Source organism: Mustela nigripes, chromosome 4, assembly GCF_022355385.1.
Source record: "Mustela nigripes isolate SB6536 chromosome 4, MUSNIG.SB6536, whole genome shotgun sequence".
In the NCBI taxonomy this organism is placed as follows: Eukaryota; Metazoa; Chordata; class Mammalia; order Carnivora; family Mustelidae; genus Mustela; species Mustela nigripes.
In genome coordinates this window covers 92,298,007-92,310,280 of record NC_081560.1, presented here as the reverse complement: position 1 = coordinate 92,310,280, position 12,274 = coordinate 92,298,007, and the positions used below count along the sequence as shown (strand labels likewise).

General features: G+C 50.9%; 1 protein-coding gene across 1 annotated transcript; it reads right to left on the bottom strand.

Annotated features, from left to right (window-relative positions):
- Window positions 1–7,885: 7,885 nt before the first annotated feature.
- LOC132016352 (spermatogenesis-associated protein 31E1-like) lies at window positions 7,886–12,055 on the bottom strand. The gene has a single exon (XM_059397587.1). It carries the CDS (start codon window positions 12,053–12,055, stop codon window positions 7,886–7,888), a length of 4,170 nt encoding a protein of 1,389 aa, XP_059253570.1.
- Between the last annotated feature and the right edge of the window lie 219 nt (window positions 12,056–12,274).

Below are 12,274 nucleotides of genomic sequence, written 5' to 3'. Positions count from 1 at the left end.
AATTGGGGTACAGATGGCCCTTCTTTTCACTACATCTGTATCTTTGGGGTAAATACCCAGTAGTGCAATGGCAGGGTCAGAGGGAAGCTCTATTTTTAATTTCTTGAGGAATCTCCACACTGTTTTCCAAAGTGGCTGCACTAACTTGCATTCCCACCACCAGTGTAAGAGGGTTCTGCTTTCTCCACATCCTCTCCAACATATGTTGTTTCCTGTCTTGCTAATTTTGGTCATTCTAACAGGCATAAGGTGGTATCCCAATGTGGTTTTAATTTGAATCTCCCTGATGGCTAGTGATGATGAACATTTTTTCATGTGTCTGATAGCCATTTGTATGTCTTTATTGGAGAAGTGTCTGTTCATATCTTCTGCCCATTTTTTGATATGATTATCTGTTTTGTGTGTGTTGAGTCTGAGGAGTTCTTTATAGATCCTGGATATCAACCTTTTCTTTGTACTGTCATTTGCAAATATCTTCTCCTATTTCCTGGGTTGCCTCTTTGTTTTCTTGACTGTTTCCTTTGCCGAGCAGAAGCTTTTGATCTTGAAGAAGTCCCAAAAGTTCATTTTTGCTTTTCTTTCCTTTGCCTTTGGAGACATATCTTGAAAGAAGTTTCTGTGGCTGATTATCGAAGAGGTTACTGTCTATGTTCTCCTCTAGGCTTCTGATAGATTCCTGTCTCACATTGAGGTCTCTTATCCATTTTGAGTTTATCTTTGTGTACAATGTAAGAGAATGGTCGAGTTTCATTTTTCTACATATAGCTGTCCAATTGTCCCAGCACCATTTATTGAAGAGACTGTCTTTTTTCCACTGTATATTTTTTCCTGCTTTGTCGAAGATTATTTGCCCATAGAGTTGAGGGTCCATATCTGGGCTCTCTACTCTGTTCCACTGGTCTATGTGTCTGTTTTGATGCCAGTACCATGCTGTCTTGGCGATCGCAGCTTTGTAATAAAGCTTGAAATCAGGTAACGTGATGCCGCCAGTTTTATTTTTGTTTTTCAACATTTCCTTAGCAATTCAGGGTCTCTTCTGATTCCATACAAATTTTAGGATTATTTGCTCCAGCTCTTTGAAAAGACTCCACCCCAAAACTACTAGAACTCATACAGCAATTCAGTTATGTGGCAGGATACAAAGTCAATTTACAGAAATCAGTGGCTTTCTTATACACTAACAATGAAAATACAGAAAGGGAAATTAGAGAATTGATTCCGTTTACTATAGCATGAAGAACCATAAGATACCTGGGAATAAATCTAACTAAAGAGGTAAAGGATCTGTACTCGAGGAACTACAGAACAGTCATGAAATAAATTGAAGAAGACACAAAAAGATGGAAGACCATTCCATGCTCTTGGATCGGAAGAATAAGCATTGTTAAAACGTCTATACTGCCTAGAGCAATCTATACTTTTAATGCCATTCTGATCAAAATTCCACCGGTATTTTTAATTAATTTTTTTATTTATAGCTATCTATCTGTCTATTTAACTTGTTTATTTTAGAGAGGGAGGAAGCATGAGCAAGTGCATGCAGGGGGAGAGGGGGAGAGAAACTTTGGCAGACACCATGCTGGGAACAGAGCCCAATGCAGGGCTCTCAATCTCATGACCCCAAGATCATGACCTGGGCAGAAATCAAGAGTCAGGCCCTTAACCCATGGAGCCACCCAGGTGCCCCTGGCCTGATTTTTAAGGTCTCTGTCTAGTCCATCTCCTTCACAGCTACCCTCACTGCCCACTGCCTCATTGTACATGGTCTCTTTGCTCTGAAGGTCGGCATATGTTGTGCTATGATTTTGAAATTCACTTCTCAGAGAATACCTCTTCTGGGGAAGGATCTAGGAAACATGTTTCATGGAACACAGATTGTAGATTTAACTGTAGTGTGTTGTACAGATCTGTTTGAGGCCTTTAATACTCAATCAAGGTGAAATTCTGTGATCTGCTCCTGGACCTGAAGGCTCTGTCCTCTCTGAGTCCTTGTGGAGCACAGAGCCCACCGCAGGGCCCACTCCCAGACACATGGGAGGCACCGAGTCTGGTCCAGCGAGACCGTCAGGCCAGTGGCCATCCATGGAAGACACACAGGGACAGATGTTACTGACGGTGACCCAGGAACCGAGGACAGAGTCTGGAGGACACTGAGGACATAATGGAAAAAGCAGTGCTTGTCACAGGCCCCATTTCTCTAAAAGGGTTAACAAGAGTCCTTGCGGGGGAATCTTTGAAGCCACTGAGCTTCTGTGAAAAGGAGTCGGGAACTGAAGTATGGTGTGGAGTGGCATCAGTGAGAAGGATAAAGAAAGGTTCTGTTGACTGACACAGGTTGCAGTAATGCATCAAAAACCCGGAAGAGGAATGCCTGGCGGCTCAGCTGGTGAAGCATCTGCCTTTGGCTGGGCTCCTGATTGCAGAGTCCTGGAATCGTGCCCTGTGTCAGGCTCCCTGCTGAATCACCCCCTTCTTCTCTCTGTCTCCCATTTGTACCCTCTCTTGCTAGTCCTCTCTCTCTCTCTCTCAAATAAATAAAATCTTTACAAAACCAAAACAAAACCTAAGAAACCAGAAACTCTGTGGAGTAAATGAGAAAAACCCCCAGCAATGCCCAAGTCTCCGTGCCCCATGGGAACAGGACCCCAGAGTGCTCTGTCTCTTAGGGCTGTCTGCAGCCGCACTCGTTGTGTGGCCTGCTCCCCAGCTCCCTAGAACCTCAGGGCGCCGGCAGCAGCCACATGCCACTGACTCTTCTTTAGGACTGAGCTGCCTTGTGGACATGGAGAGAAAGCCAGTGATGGCCCTGTGGCATCAGGAAAAGATTGTTCATGACGTTATCAGGCAGATGGCCTGCAGATGGGGTTTAGGGTTGGGCTCAAGTCCAAACACAACAAGGAAAATGAGGATTTACAGCCAGGGATGGGGTGGGGGAGATCGAGTAGATGGGGGGTCAGTAAGAGGAAAGGTTCTGGCAAAACTTTCCTACCAGGATTCCTGCTGAGGGCAGGCCTGGGAGAGAAGGCATCCCTGGGGGATAGTGGAGGATTTGGAACCTACTCAGAGAACAGGGGCCCAGGGTGATGCAGCCAAACTTCTGGCAGGGTTCTTGCCAGAATGTGACTCCCTAAGGGAAGACCCAGGAGGCACAACCCACAAAAGAAACAATTGGTAAGCCAGAAATCATAAAAATTAAGAACTTTTGCTCTTAAAAAAAAAGGTCAAGGGAATGAGAAGACAAGACACAGACTGTCAACAAGGTCTGCAAGGGACACATCTCACTGGACTGTCACCCAGAAGACACAGAGAACCAAGGTAGCAAGCTGATTCAAAATGGGCAGAAGATCTGGACATGGCCGCAAAGAAGTTCACGGGTGGCCAGTAAGCTATGAGGACACCCTCACAATCACATGTTAGTAAAAAACTGTACATTAAAACAACCGTGGGACACCATTACACACTAGGAGAATGGCCCAAATCCAGATCTCTGACAACACCAACTGCTGATGAGGCTATGGAGCAACTCTGTGGGGCAGTGTGGCTGTGGAGAACACAAGTGCCTGACTCGGGCTCTCCTGCTTCCCACAGGGAAGGACGTCGGGTGGGAGTGGGCCAGGCTGAGGGAGGGCTTTCTGGCACACCTGAGGTGTGGAGGAGTGCCTCTGTGTGGGAAAAGCAGCAACACACATGGCCAGGGGCTCGATTCCGAAGACCGATTCTGCTCCTGGGAAGGATTATGAATCTGACCCACCTCACAGAGGCAGCAGCAGCTGGGAAATCCTCTGGATCTGGAGGTTCCCCTTGGTGGGAGCACCACAGAAAGTGGAATCCTGTGTATTTGCGGACACTTCCAGAAGTTTCTGGTGATAAAGTAAAAGTGTATGAAATAGAATACTATGGTGACTGATCAAGAGAAATGCTCTTAAGGGTGAACACTGGAGACTGAGTGCATTTTTTTCTCCTGCCTTTTGGGGAAAGGTCTTTACCCTGTGGAGTAATAAAAGTTATCACCTAATTGCCACCCTTCATGTTTTGTCCTCAAACATCTGACTTATTGAAGTCAGTGTGAGACCTGTTTTAAATATAAATTATTTTCACAAACAAGCTTGTAACGTGTCCTGGAGATCATGGAGAGAGGCTGTTGGATTAAACTCACTTCATTTCCAGCAAAATGGGGATCTGTGTTTATTATTTCCTCTGTTATGTTTAGTTTTTGATTTCTGTTTCTGTTTGGTATCTACGAATGGTGAAACATTCATAAGATGTACAGGAGGTGAATCTTCTTAGAAATAAAATACAGGGAGCCATAAAGTGTGGAAGTATTCACAGTATTTTTCTAATAGATTGAACCCCCTTAACTGTTTCTTCTAGGGTGAAGGTACAAGATTGTGTGGTAGAAATGGTACCCGCAAATCACTGGAGGCTTCCTATGACAGGTGTGCATGCCATGACCGACGGGAATGTTGCTTTAATGTGCATTACTAGTTAATTGAAGTTTTACAGTTTACTCAACTATGAATTGCTAGTGAAGGAAGCACATTCACATGTCATGGGTCTAAACTATTATGGATGTTTTTCTGTGTTTGCAGACTTTGTGGCCAAAGACTGAATAATGATTCCTCCATTAAATATGATTAAGAGACAACTAGAAAAGGGTGTACTGCTCTTTGTAAAGCATTTTCTGGACGAAAATCTTCCTAACTGGTCCCACTTTGCTTTGATCAGTAACCTGTTCTGCTAAGTTGCACTTAAAAATAAATACTATCAAGTATTATAAGACATCCACAACCATATTTCATCATTTTGTGATTCAGTGATGTAAGGGAGTAAGGCAGAAAAATAGTTACAGATTTGTAACTTATGGAGGATAGATGGGTATTTCTTGTTGAAATACACAGGCCAAAAAGCGTTCATGTTAGCTCTGCTTCTCCCTGTGAAGACAGACTCTGTCATCCCGATGGATAACCTGAGAGACTTAACCAGGAACACATGCTTGGCAGCTGTCATTAAACAAGTAATTTTAACAAGGCAAGAAAAGCGAGTTGCTTACAAGCAACAAGAAATATGCATATACTCTCATTAAAATGCTCCCTTTGGAAAGTGTTAATTCTATAAGGAAGGATTTTGATGATCATCTCTTTATCACTGTACTTTATTAATGGATGCTTTCTTTCATTTATATATGAAGATGTCCCTTCTAGTAATTAGGTCTTGTGCATGTCTTGCAGACTAAATGATATATTTTGTAAGTTTTCTATTTGAAACAATGTGTCCTTTTTTAGCTCCATAATGAATACAAAGTGGAGCCTGATTGCCTGAGTCTTGCAAAGTGTGCATTTTGAAAGAATTATTTAGAAAGTGAATCCTTCCAAGTCCTACATCAGTTTAAGCTAGTCTGAGCATTAGCACTTTGTCACATCTGGAAATATGTACAATACCATTCGAGGGCATTACCACATTTTAAGGAAAAAAATTTAAAAGGTAATTTTTTACCAGAGGATAAAATAGAAATATTTCTAGATACCTGACTCATTTGTAAAAACCTTCACATCACTGTGAGCCTGCTTGGTTTAAAAACAACAGGGCACGGGTGTGGCTCAGTGGATTAAAGCCTCTGCCTTCAGCTCAGGTCATGATCTCAGGGTCCTGTGATGGAGATCTGCATTGGGCTCTCTGCTCAGTGGGGAGCCTGCTTCCCCCTCTCTCTCTGCCTGCCTCTCTGCCTACTTGTGATCTCTGTCTGTCAAATAAATAGATGAAATCTTAAAAAAAAAAAAAAAAGACAAAACTCACAAACGTGACAAAGCTCTTTTGTGCAAAATAACATCCCAGTCCCCCTGGGAGGTGAGAGTCTAGATTTTGCTTATTTTATCCTTCCGGCTCAGTTGCCCTGAGCCTTCGCCATGTTTCCAAGGCAGGTAGTCAGCCGTCTTGAATTCAGATCTCCTCTCCAGTGAAATGAACAATGGGACATCGACATCCTTTGACTAGACGTTAGTAAAAAGGGACAGAGAAGATGTTTTCTCTCATTGGAGGTTGGCGACATTTTGCTTGTGCTTTTGTTTCTCTAAACCGTAGTCCCAGCTCCAGCTAGTGAAAGCCACGGGAGGAGAGTCTGTGGGTCTGCAGGTAGAAGCTGGATTCTTTCCTTCAGGGGGCAGGGAACCCACGCAGGGATAAGCCTTTCCAAGCACTTCTGAGCTGGGAGCCCTGCATCGGAGATGCTGACAACGTCCCAGAGTCCCGGGCTCTCAGGTGGGCACAGCCACCGAGTGCCCCCCATGCTGTGGTTAACCAAGTGGTTTCAGCTCTGTTGTGAAGCTTTTATTGCTGCGTGGCTGCCCGGTCCTAAAGAGTGCCCGGGGATGGGGGGTTCTGAGGGGCTCTGGGGGGACCTCTCAGGGAGGAGGCTCTGTGCGGCATTTCCCAGGGTTTGTCTCTGGGGGTGGGGCCCCCAGATGTGACATCTGTCCATGTGGGTCTGTGGTAGGCTTTCTGTAGGTCTCTGGTGTGAATCTCTGGCAGAGATCTCTGTGTAGGGTCTTGCTGAGGGCTCTCTATGGAGTCTCTGTATGGGGTCTCTGTGTGGGTCTCTGTCAGAGCGGTATGTCGGGGGGCCCTGGAGGATGATGTTGGGCTGGGAGTGGTGCACACGGTGGGGTGCCCTCCTAGACTGCACCCTCCTTCTGGATATGTCCCTTCCAGCCAGGGGTGGGACGAGGCCCATCTGAGGGCATCCTGCCCCTCTGGGCTCTGGGGTAACCAAGACTGGGAGCCAGGCCAGTCCCTTGGCCTCTGAGTCCCCACTAGTCCCCTGGGAGCCATCCTTGGGCCACGTGTATGTAAAGATCACAGATCACAAGTCCGTCCCAGGACCCGCAGACCTACAAGCTTATCAAATTGTGCATTAGTTTAGTTCTCTGCCTGAAGGCCTTGCTGCCTCTGGGCATCTGGCCGTCCTTGTGGGAGCTCAGGTGGCTTCTGTACAACCTCCACCCCACCCCTGGACTTGGCAGCTGGAGTGGGGTGGAGACCCTGCAGGGACAGCCCCAGGGCCTCTAACTTCTCCCCTCTGGGCCCTTGGGTGGCAGTGGGACACCAAGGGTCTTGGGAGTCGTCACCCCAGGCATAGGCACACCCTGTCACTTGGCCTCCTTCCTGGCATCCCACCCTAAGGGCAGGGTCCCCCCACCCACAGCCACACCCCCTCCATCCCCCAGAAGGGGAAGGGGTTGCTGGTTAGCAGGCCCCTTCGGTGCCCTGGGGCTGGGCAAGGCTGGTCCCTGGGGGTCTCTGTGGCACCCCCCACACATCCTTAGCGCCGGGAGCGAGCTTGTCCCTTGCTGCTCCGAGTGTGAGAAGAGGGGCTGACAGAGCTCAGACGAGATTCCCTGGGGTGAGAAGGCTCCCAGGGAGGCCATCCTCTACTCCCCGAAGGAGACTGTGTGTGTGGGGGGGGGGCAGGATTTCTCACCTCTGCCCTCAGGGCCAGCCTTGTGTCTCCCAACTGGGGGCCCCACTCTGACCTAGGACTCTGTCTTCCTGGAGCCCGAGCAGGATTTCTGCCTTGGCAGACCCTCCCTGCAGCCACACAAGCTCCAGGTGGAGGGAAAGCAGGAGAGGATGGGCAGAGCGAGTTCCCGGTCTGGGTCTTATTCACCTTGTCGTGGAAACTGAAGGAGATGAGGAAGGAGGCGGGGGTGGCCCCACAGTCACCCATCCTCCAAGGCCCCATTTGTTCCGGAAGCCAAAGCACGCCATCAGGGAGAGTGGACCCTGATCCTTCCCACCCCCCAAAGCAGGGCACACACAGAGGCCAGCACCACTCACGAGAAAAAGAACATGTATTTTGGGGAAGCAAAGTAATTGTGGCACAGAGAAGCCATTAGTCCATAGAGGATGTGCTAATGTGAGAAAAAAAAGTTTTTCTCTGCACCGTTTGCATTTTTTCTTGGAGGAAAGTTGTCCTTCCAGGAAAGGCGTGACGAACACAGAGTGGTTGGCCCGGTGTGATGTATCTTTGAAGGAGGCAGTGCCTGGGGCAGTGTGGCTGCAGGGTGTGGCCTGAAGGGCCCAGCACGAGGGACCCGCACTGGCAGGGTCTGCCTGGGCCCCCCCGCACCTGGGCGGGGAAGGGCGGCGCGACCCACTCGGTCTTGTTGGCATAGCTGCGGCCCCTGGGGGTGCCATGTGGTCTGGCTGTCTCCCTCATCACCCTCCTCTGCTCTTGGTAGGAGAGGACCCTGTGGTAGCAGACACTGGGGCGTGCCGAAGCCTGGAGATCCTTTTGGCACCAGCTGAACTCTGGGGCCCTGAGTCCCTGGTGAGGCACGATTTTCTCCTCTAGGATCTGCCCCACAGTGGTCACGACCACCTGAGCCTCGGCAGAAGTGCTGTCCATGGCCGACCTGCCTGTGGCTTGTCCCCGGCCCTGGGATGATGATGACTTGCCCTTTTGAAGGGAATCTTCCAGTCCTTTGCCTTTACTGGGAAGGAACCACTGGAGCAGGTGCTTCATCCTTCTCCTGAAATAATTTTCTGGAGGTGCCGCCTCCTTTTTCAGTGAGATCTCACAGGTCTTGCTTCCCGAAGCTTCTGCTGACTCCTGGCTCTGTATGGGGCATCTCACCTCACTGATCTGGAGGAGCTTCAGTTCCGACGACTCTTTGGCAGGCTCTCTTGAGAGGGACCTCCTGGAGCTTTCTCTCTCTTCGGGGGGTACACATGACCTGCTCAGGCTCTTACATTGGTGCTGTAGTCCTGGGGGTCCCGGCTGCCTGTAGGGGCTCTGGCCACGGGATCTTTGGCCACGTGGCACCTGGGAAGTAGATGTCTCTTCACTGGACCTGCTCTGGAAGCCAGACAGACATCCCTGAGAAGCCAAGACATCAGCAGCGAGAAACATGTTGGACTGATAGTCTTGAAGGAGATGCTCAGTGGCAAAGTCTTGATGGAGGACCACAGTCTCACAGTCTTGAAGGAGCATGGTGGGGCTGGTGGCCCGAGGCTGGTTCTCTGACTCCATCAACTTCTGGGGCTCCGATCCCCTGTGCTGAGCGTCAAGGCATAGCTCTTTGGGGTGTCGGGCGACCAACTTTGCAGGTGGCGGGGGGCTGTCGCTTTTTCCTGAAGACCCTGATCTTCTCAGCTCTCCACGGATGCCTTGGTTGTTGTCCAGCACACGGGGTTCTAAGGTGACTCCCCAGGCAGGGGCCTCCTTGACCTCCCTGGGCTCTTCGGCACTCAAATCCTGGGGCTCTAAGCTGAGCTCTAGCACGGTCACATCCCGTGAGGCCTGACCCCCATTCGCTCTCCTTGGCTTCTTCATGGCCGTTGCTGGACTTGGACTTGACTCCAAGGTGTTGTTCATAAGAGTCCTCGAGGCAGTCTCACTGTGCCAGATTCTGCCCACAAAGCTGTATGTGAAGGTCCGAGAAGGTGGCCTGGTCCCCTCTCCAGCCGGAGGCCCACCCCCAGGTGCAGTCCCTTCCAGAGCCTGCTGGATTTCCTCACACGTAGGCTGGGGAGCACCAAGGGGACCCCCCCAGGTGGGATAAGACTCTTTCATCACCTCTCCTTGATAGGGCTGAGGTGGTTTTCCCTCAAACTTGGTTCCCGAGCCAACCTTGGATACACAGGTGGCTGAGAGGGGACTGGAGGACTGGGAGAGGAGGAAGCCTTTCTTCATCTTGAAGATGATTATAGGCTTGAGAACCTTGAGGGGGAGGCCCCACTGGTGCTTCACCCTAAGCCTTATGATGTGTGTTTCTAGCATCCGCTGAGTGTATGGACTGAGGATGGAAAAATCATGGAAGGTGGTCATGCAGCGTTCCCAACACTTGGAAAGTGCTGGCTTTCCAGGTTTCCGATGAAGGCTTGGCTTTCTGGGAAGGTCCAAGGCATGGTGGGCAGTGAGCCTGGAAGGAACCTGACCCTCGCTGGACTGTCCCAACTTACTGAAATGGGTTTGAAGGTCTTTTTCTGGGTTTTTCTCTTCTGCGCTGCTTGTGGAGGTATTCAAGTCTGTGTCTGACTTCTCACGATTTCTTCCTAGAACCTTCCCTGGAGAGCTCATTGTGACCCTGTGTAGATCTTTCCGGATCCTCCCTGCACTGGACCTTGAATCCTTGCCCAGGCTTTTTCTTGGCACAGTCCTTCCTGGGTACCTGGACCCAGTCTTCTGCATGGCCTGGCAACTTCCATCCGTAGATTCAGACTCGGATGTGGGACTGTGCCAGCTGCGTGCCTGGGGCACCTTCTGGAACTCTTGGTGAGGCTGTATCTTCCGGGATAGATGGATCCTGCGGGGCGGGCCCCTTTCTTGCTTCATGAGCCTCTTCCAAAGGTGCCACTCCAGATGCTTCCGGAGCTCAGAGTCGATCAAGTCCCCCAGAAGGACAGAGTCTGACCCATGGCCCTCGGGGGCCTGGTCACTCTGTGGAAGGTTGGGAGGACCTTGGCTAAAGACTTCCTGAGATCTTTTCACCACAAGGGGTACCTTGTCACTTTCTAGTTGCTTCTTCAGAAAGTGAAAATCCAGGTTTTCAACGGCAGTTAACACGTAAGACGGTGTCTTCTGGTCTACAGTGCAGCTCCCCATATCCGGTGGCAGAGAAGGCGGTCCGACTGGGACAGAGGGTGCAAGGCTGGCCTGGGTCTGGGGCTGAGCTAGAGGGGGGAGCTGGGGCTGATCCAGAGGGAGGTGCTGGGGCTGAGTCAGAGGCAGGGGCAGGGACTGGGACAAGCTCATGGTCAAGGGTTGGGGAGGGGCCGAAGGGTCCTGTAAGTCCTGGGTCAGGGAGAAGCATGGAGCCAAGCTGGCCTGAATCCGGAGTGGCAAGGCATGAGAGAACTCATTGAATATGATGGATGGGAGCTCCAGTCGGGGATTGGTCATCCTGACAGTGGCAACCAGGGATTCGCTGTGCAGAAAGGGGAGACCCCAGAAGAGCTGGTTACATTTCTGCTCGAAATGGTCCCCTGGAATCTTGGGATGTGGGAGCTTCTCAGGACCAAGCAGCTGTTTTGCTTTGCCCCTCATGCTCCAGAAGGATGGGCAGCCCATGGTGTCCTGCCCATTACCTGGTGACTTGAGCATTCTCCCGAAAGACATCAGCTGGTATTTTGACCTTTCCTTCTTTTCCTTCTCCTTCCAAAACTTCAGTTCTGTTCTCTTGGAGGTTAGTATCTCCAGAAGCTTCTGGATGTCCGGGTTATTGAGAGGGGGGATCCTAGTCTCTCCCTGTCTGTGTCTGGGGTCTCCCCAGAACAAGGCCTCTGGTGGGCCGCCGGACAGAGGTGCTTGATGAGACTCCAAGCATGTTGAGGTGGACAGGTTCCAGGCATTGGCAGCTGCCTGCCACCAGGACAGGGCTGAAATGGGGTAGTGTGAGCGGCCCATTCCTGAGATGGCTGGGACAGAAGAAGCTGTCCTGGCAGCTGAACAAGGCATGTGCGGAGCTGATCTCTGTGGGATGGGGCATGGCGGGGGTCCCCTTGAGTCACTCTGAGGGAGATTCAAAGGAGAGTCCGGCCGCTCTGGGGCCAAGGAGGCTGTCAGAGGCTGAGGGGAGGCCTCGGAAGGAGGGAGACATGGTGGGGAAGGGGGAGGAGCAAGGGGCTGGTGTGAAAAGCCATCCAGGGGGAGGAAAGGCTCTGCTGTCCAGGAAGTACTCAGGGAGGAGTGTGAACTGACAGAAATTGAGGAGGTCTTTGGTCCTGATGGCAGGGTGGAGGCCAGAGGCCAAGGGGGGCCCATCAGTGGAGCGTGGGCAGGTGATAAGGCCACAATGGGAGCAGCGTCTTCCACAGGCTCCCTGCATGGCTGACCAGTTCCAGCTGGCGACCCTTGGCGCACCCGCCCAGGGGCTGCTTGATGTAAGAACTGGTGGAAGCCGCCCTGGTTGGAGAGCCTCGATGGGTGGCTGCGGGAGACAGGAGGCGTGAGCAGCAGCTGGGGCCAGGAGCGGTCCCCACGGCCCTCCACACCCCACACCCATGTCACAATGCTCCTGCTGTCCCTCAGCCTGGGGCTTTGGTCACAGTTTGTCCCCATGGCTCCTCCCGCCCCCCTCCCATACCCCCAGGGGCGGTTCTCTGCAGCCCGGGGTCACACCATAGACTTGGGGAGGCTCACCCAGGGGAGAAGGGGGCAGATTCTTTACCTTTGCAGAAGAGAGAACAGGTCCTGAACCTCTTCCAGATCCTGTAGGCAATCTTTGAAAACTGGAAACAGGAGACCGGGTCACAGAGGAAGGCGGGGCCTAGGGGTCTT

Excerpts from the sequence above, each read along its gene's own strand:
- LOC132016352 (XM_059397587.1), bottom strand. The coding sequence starts at position 12,055 with ATGGGGACAAACTGTGACCAAAGCCCCAGGCTGAGGGACAGCAGGAGC.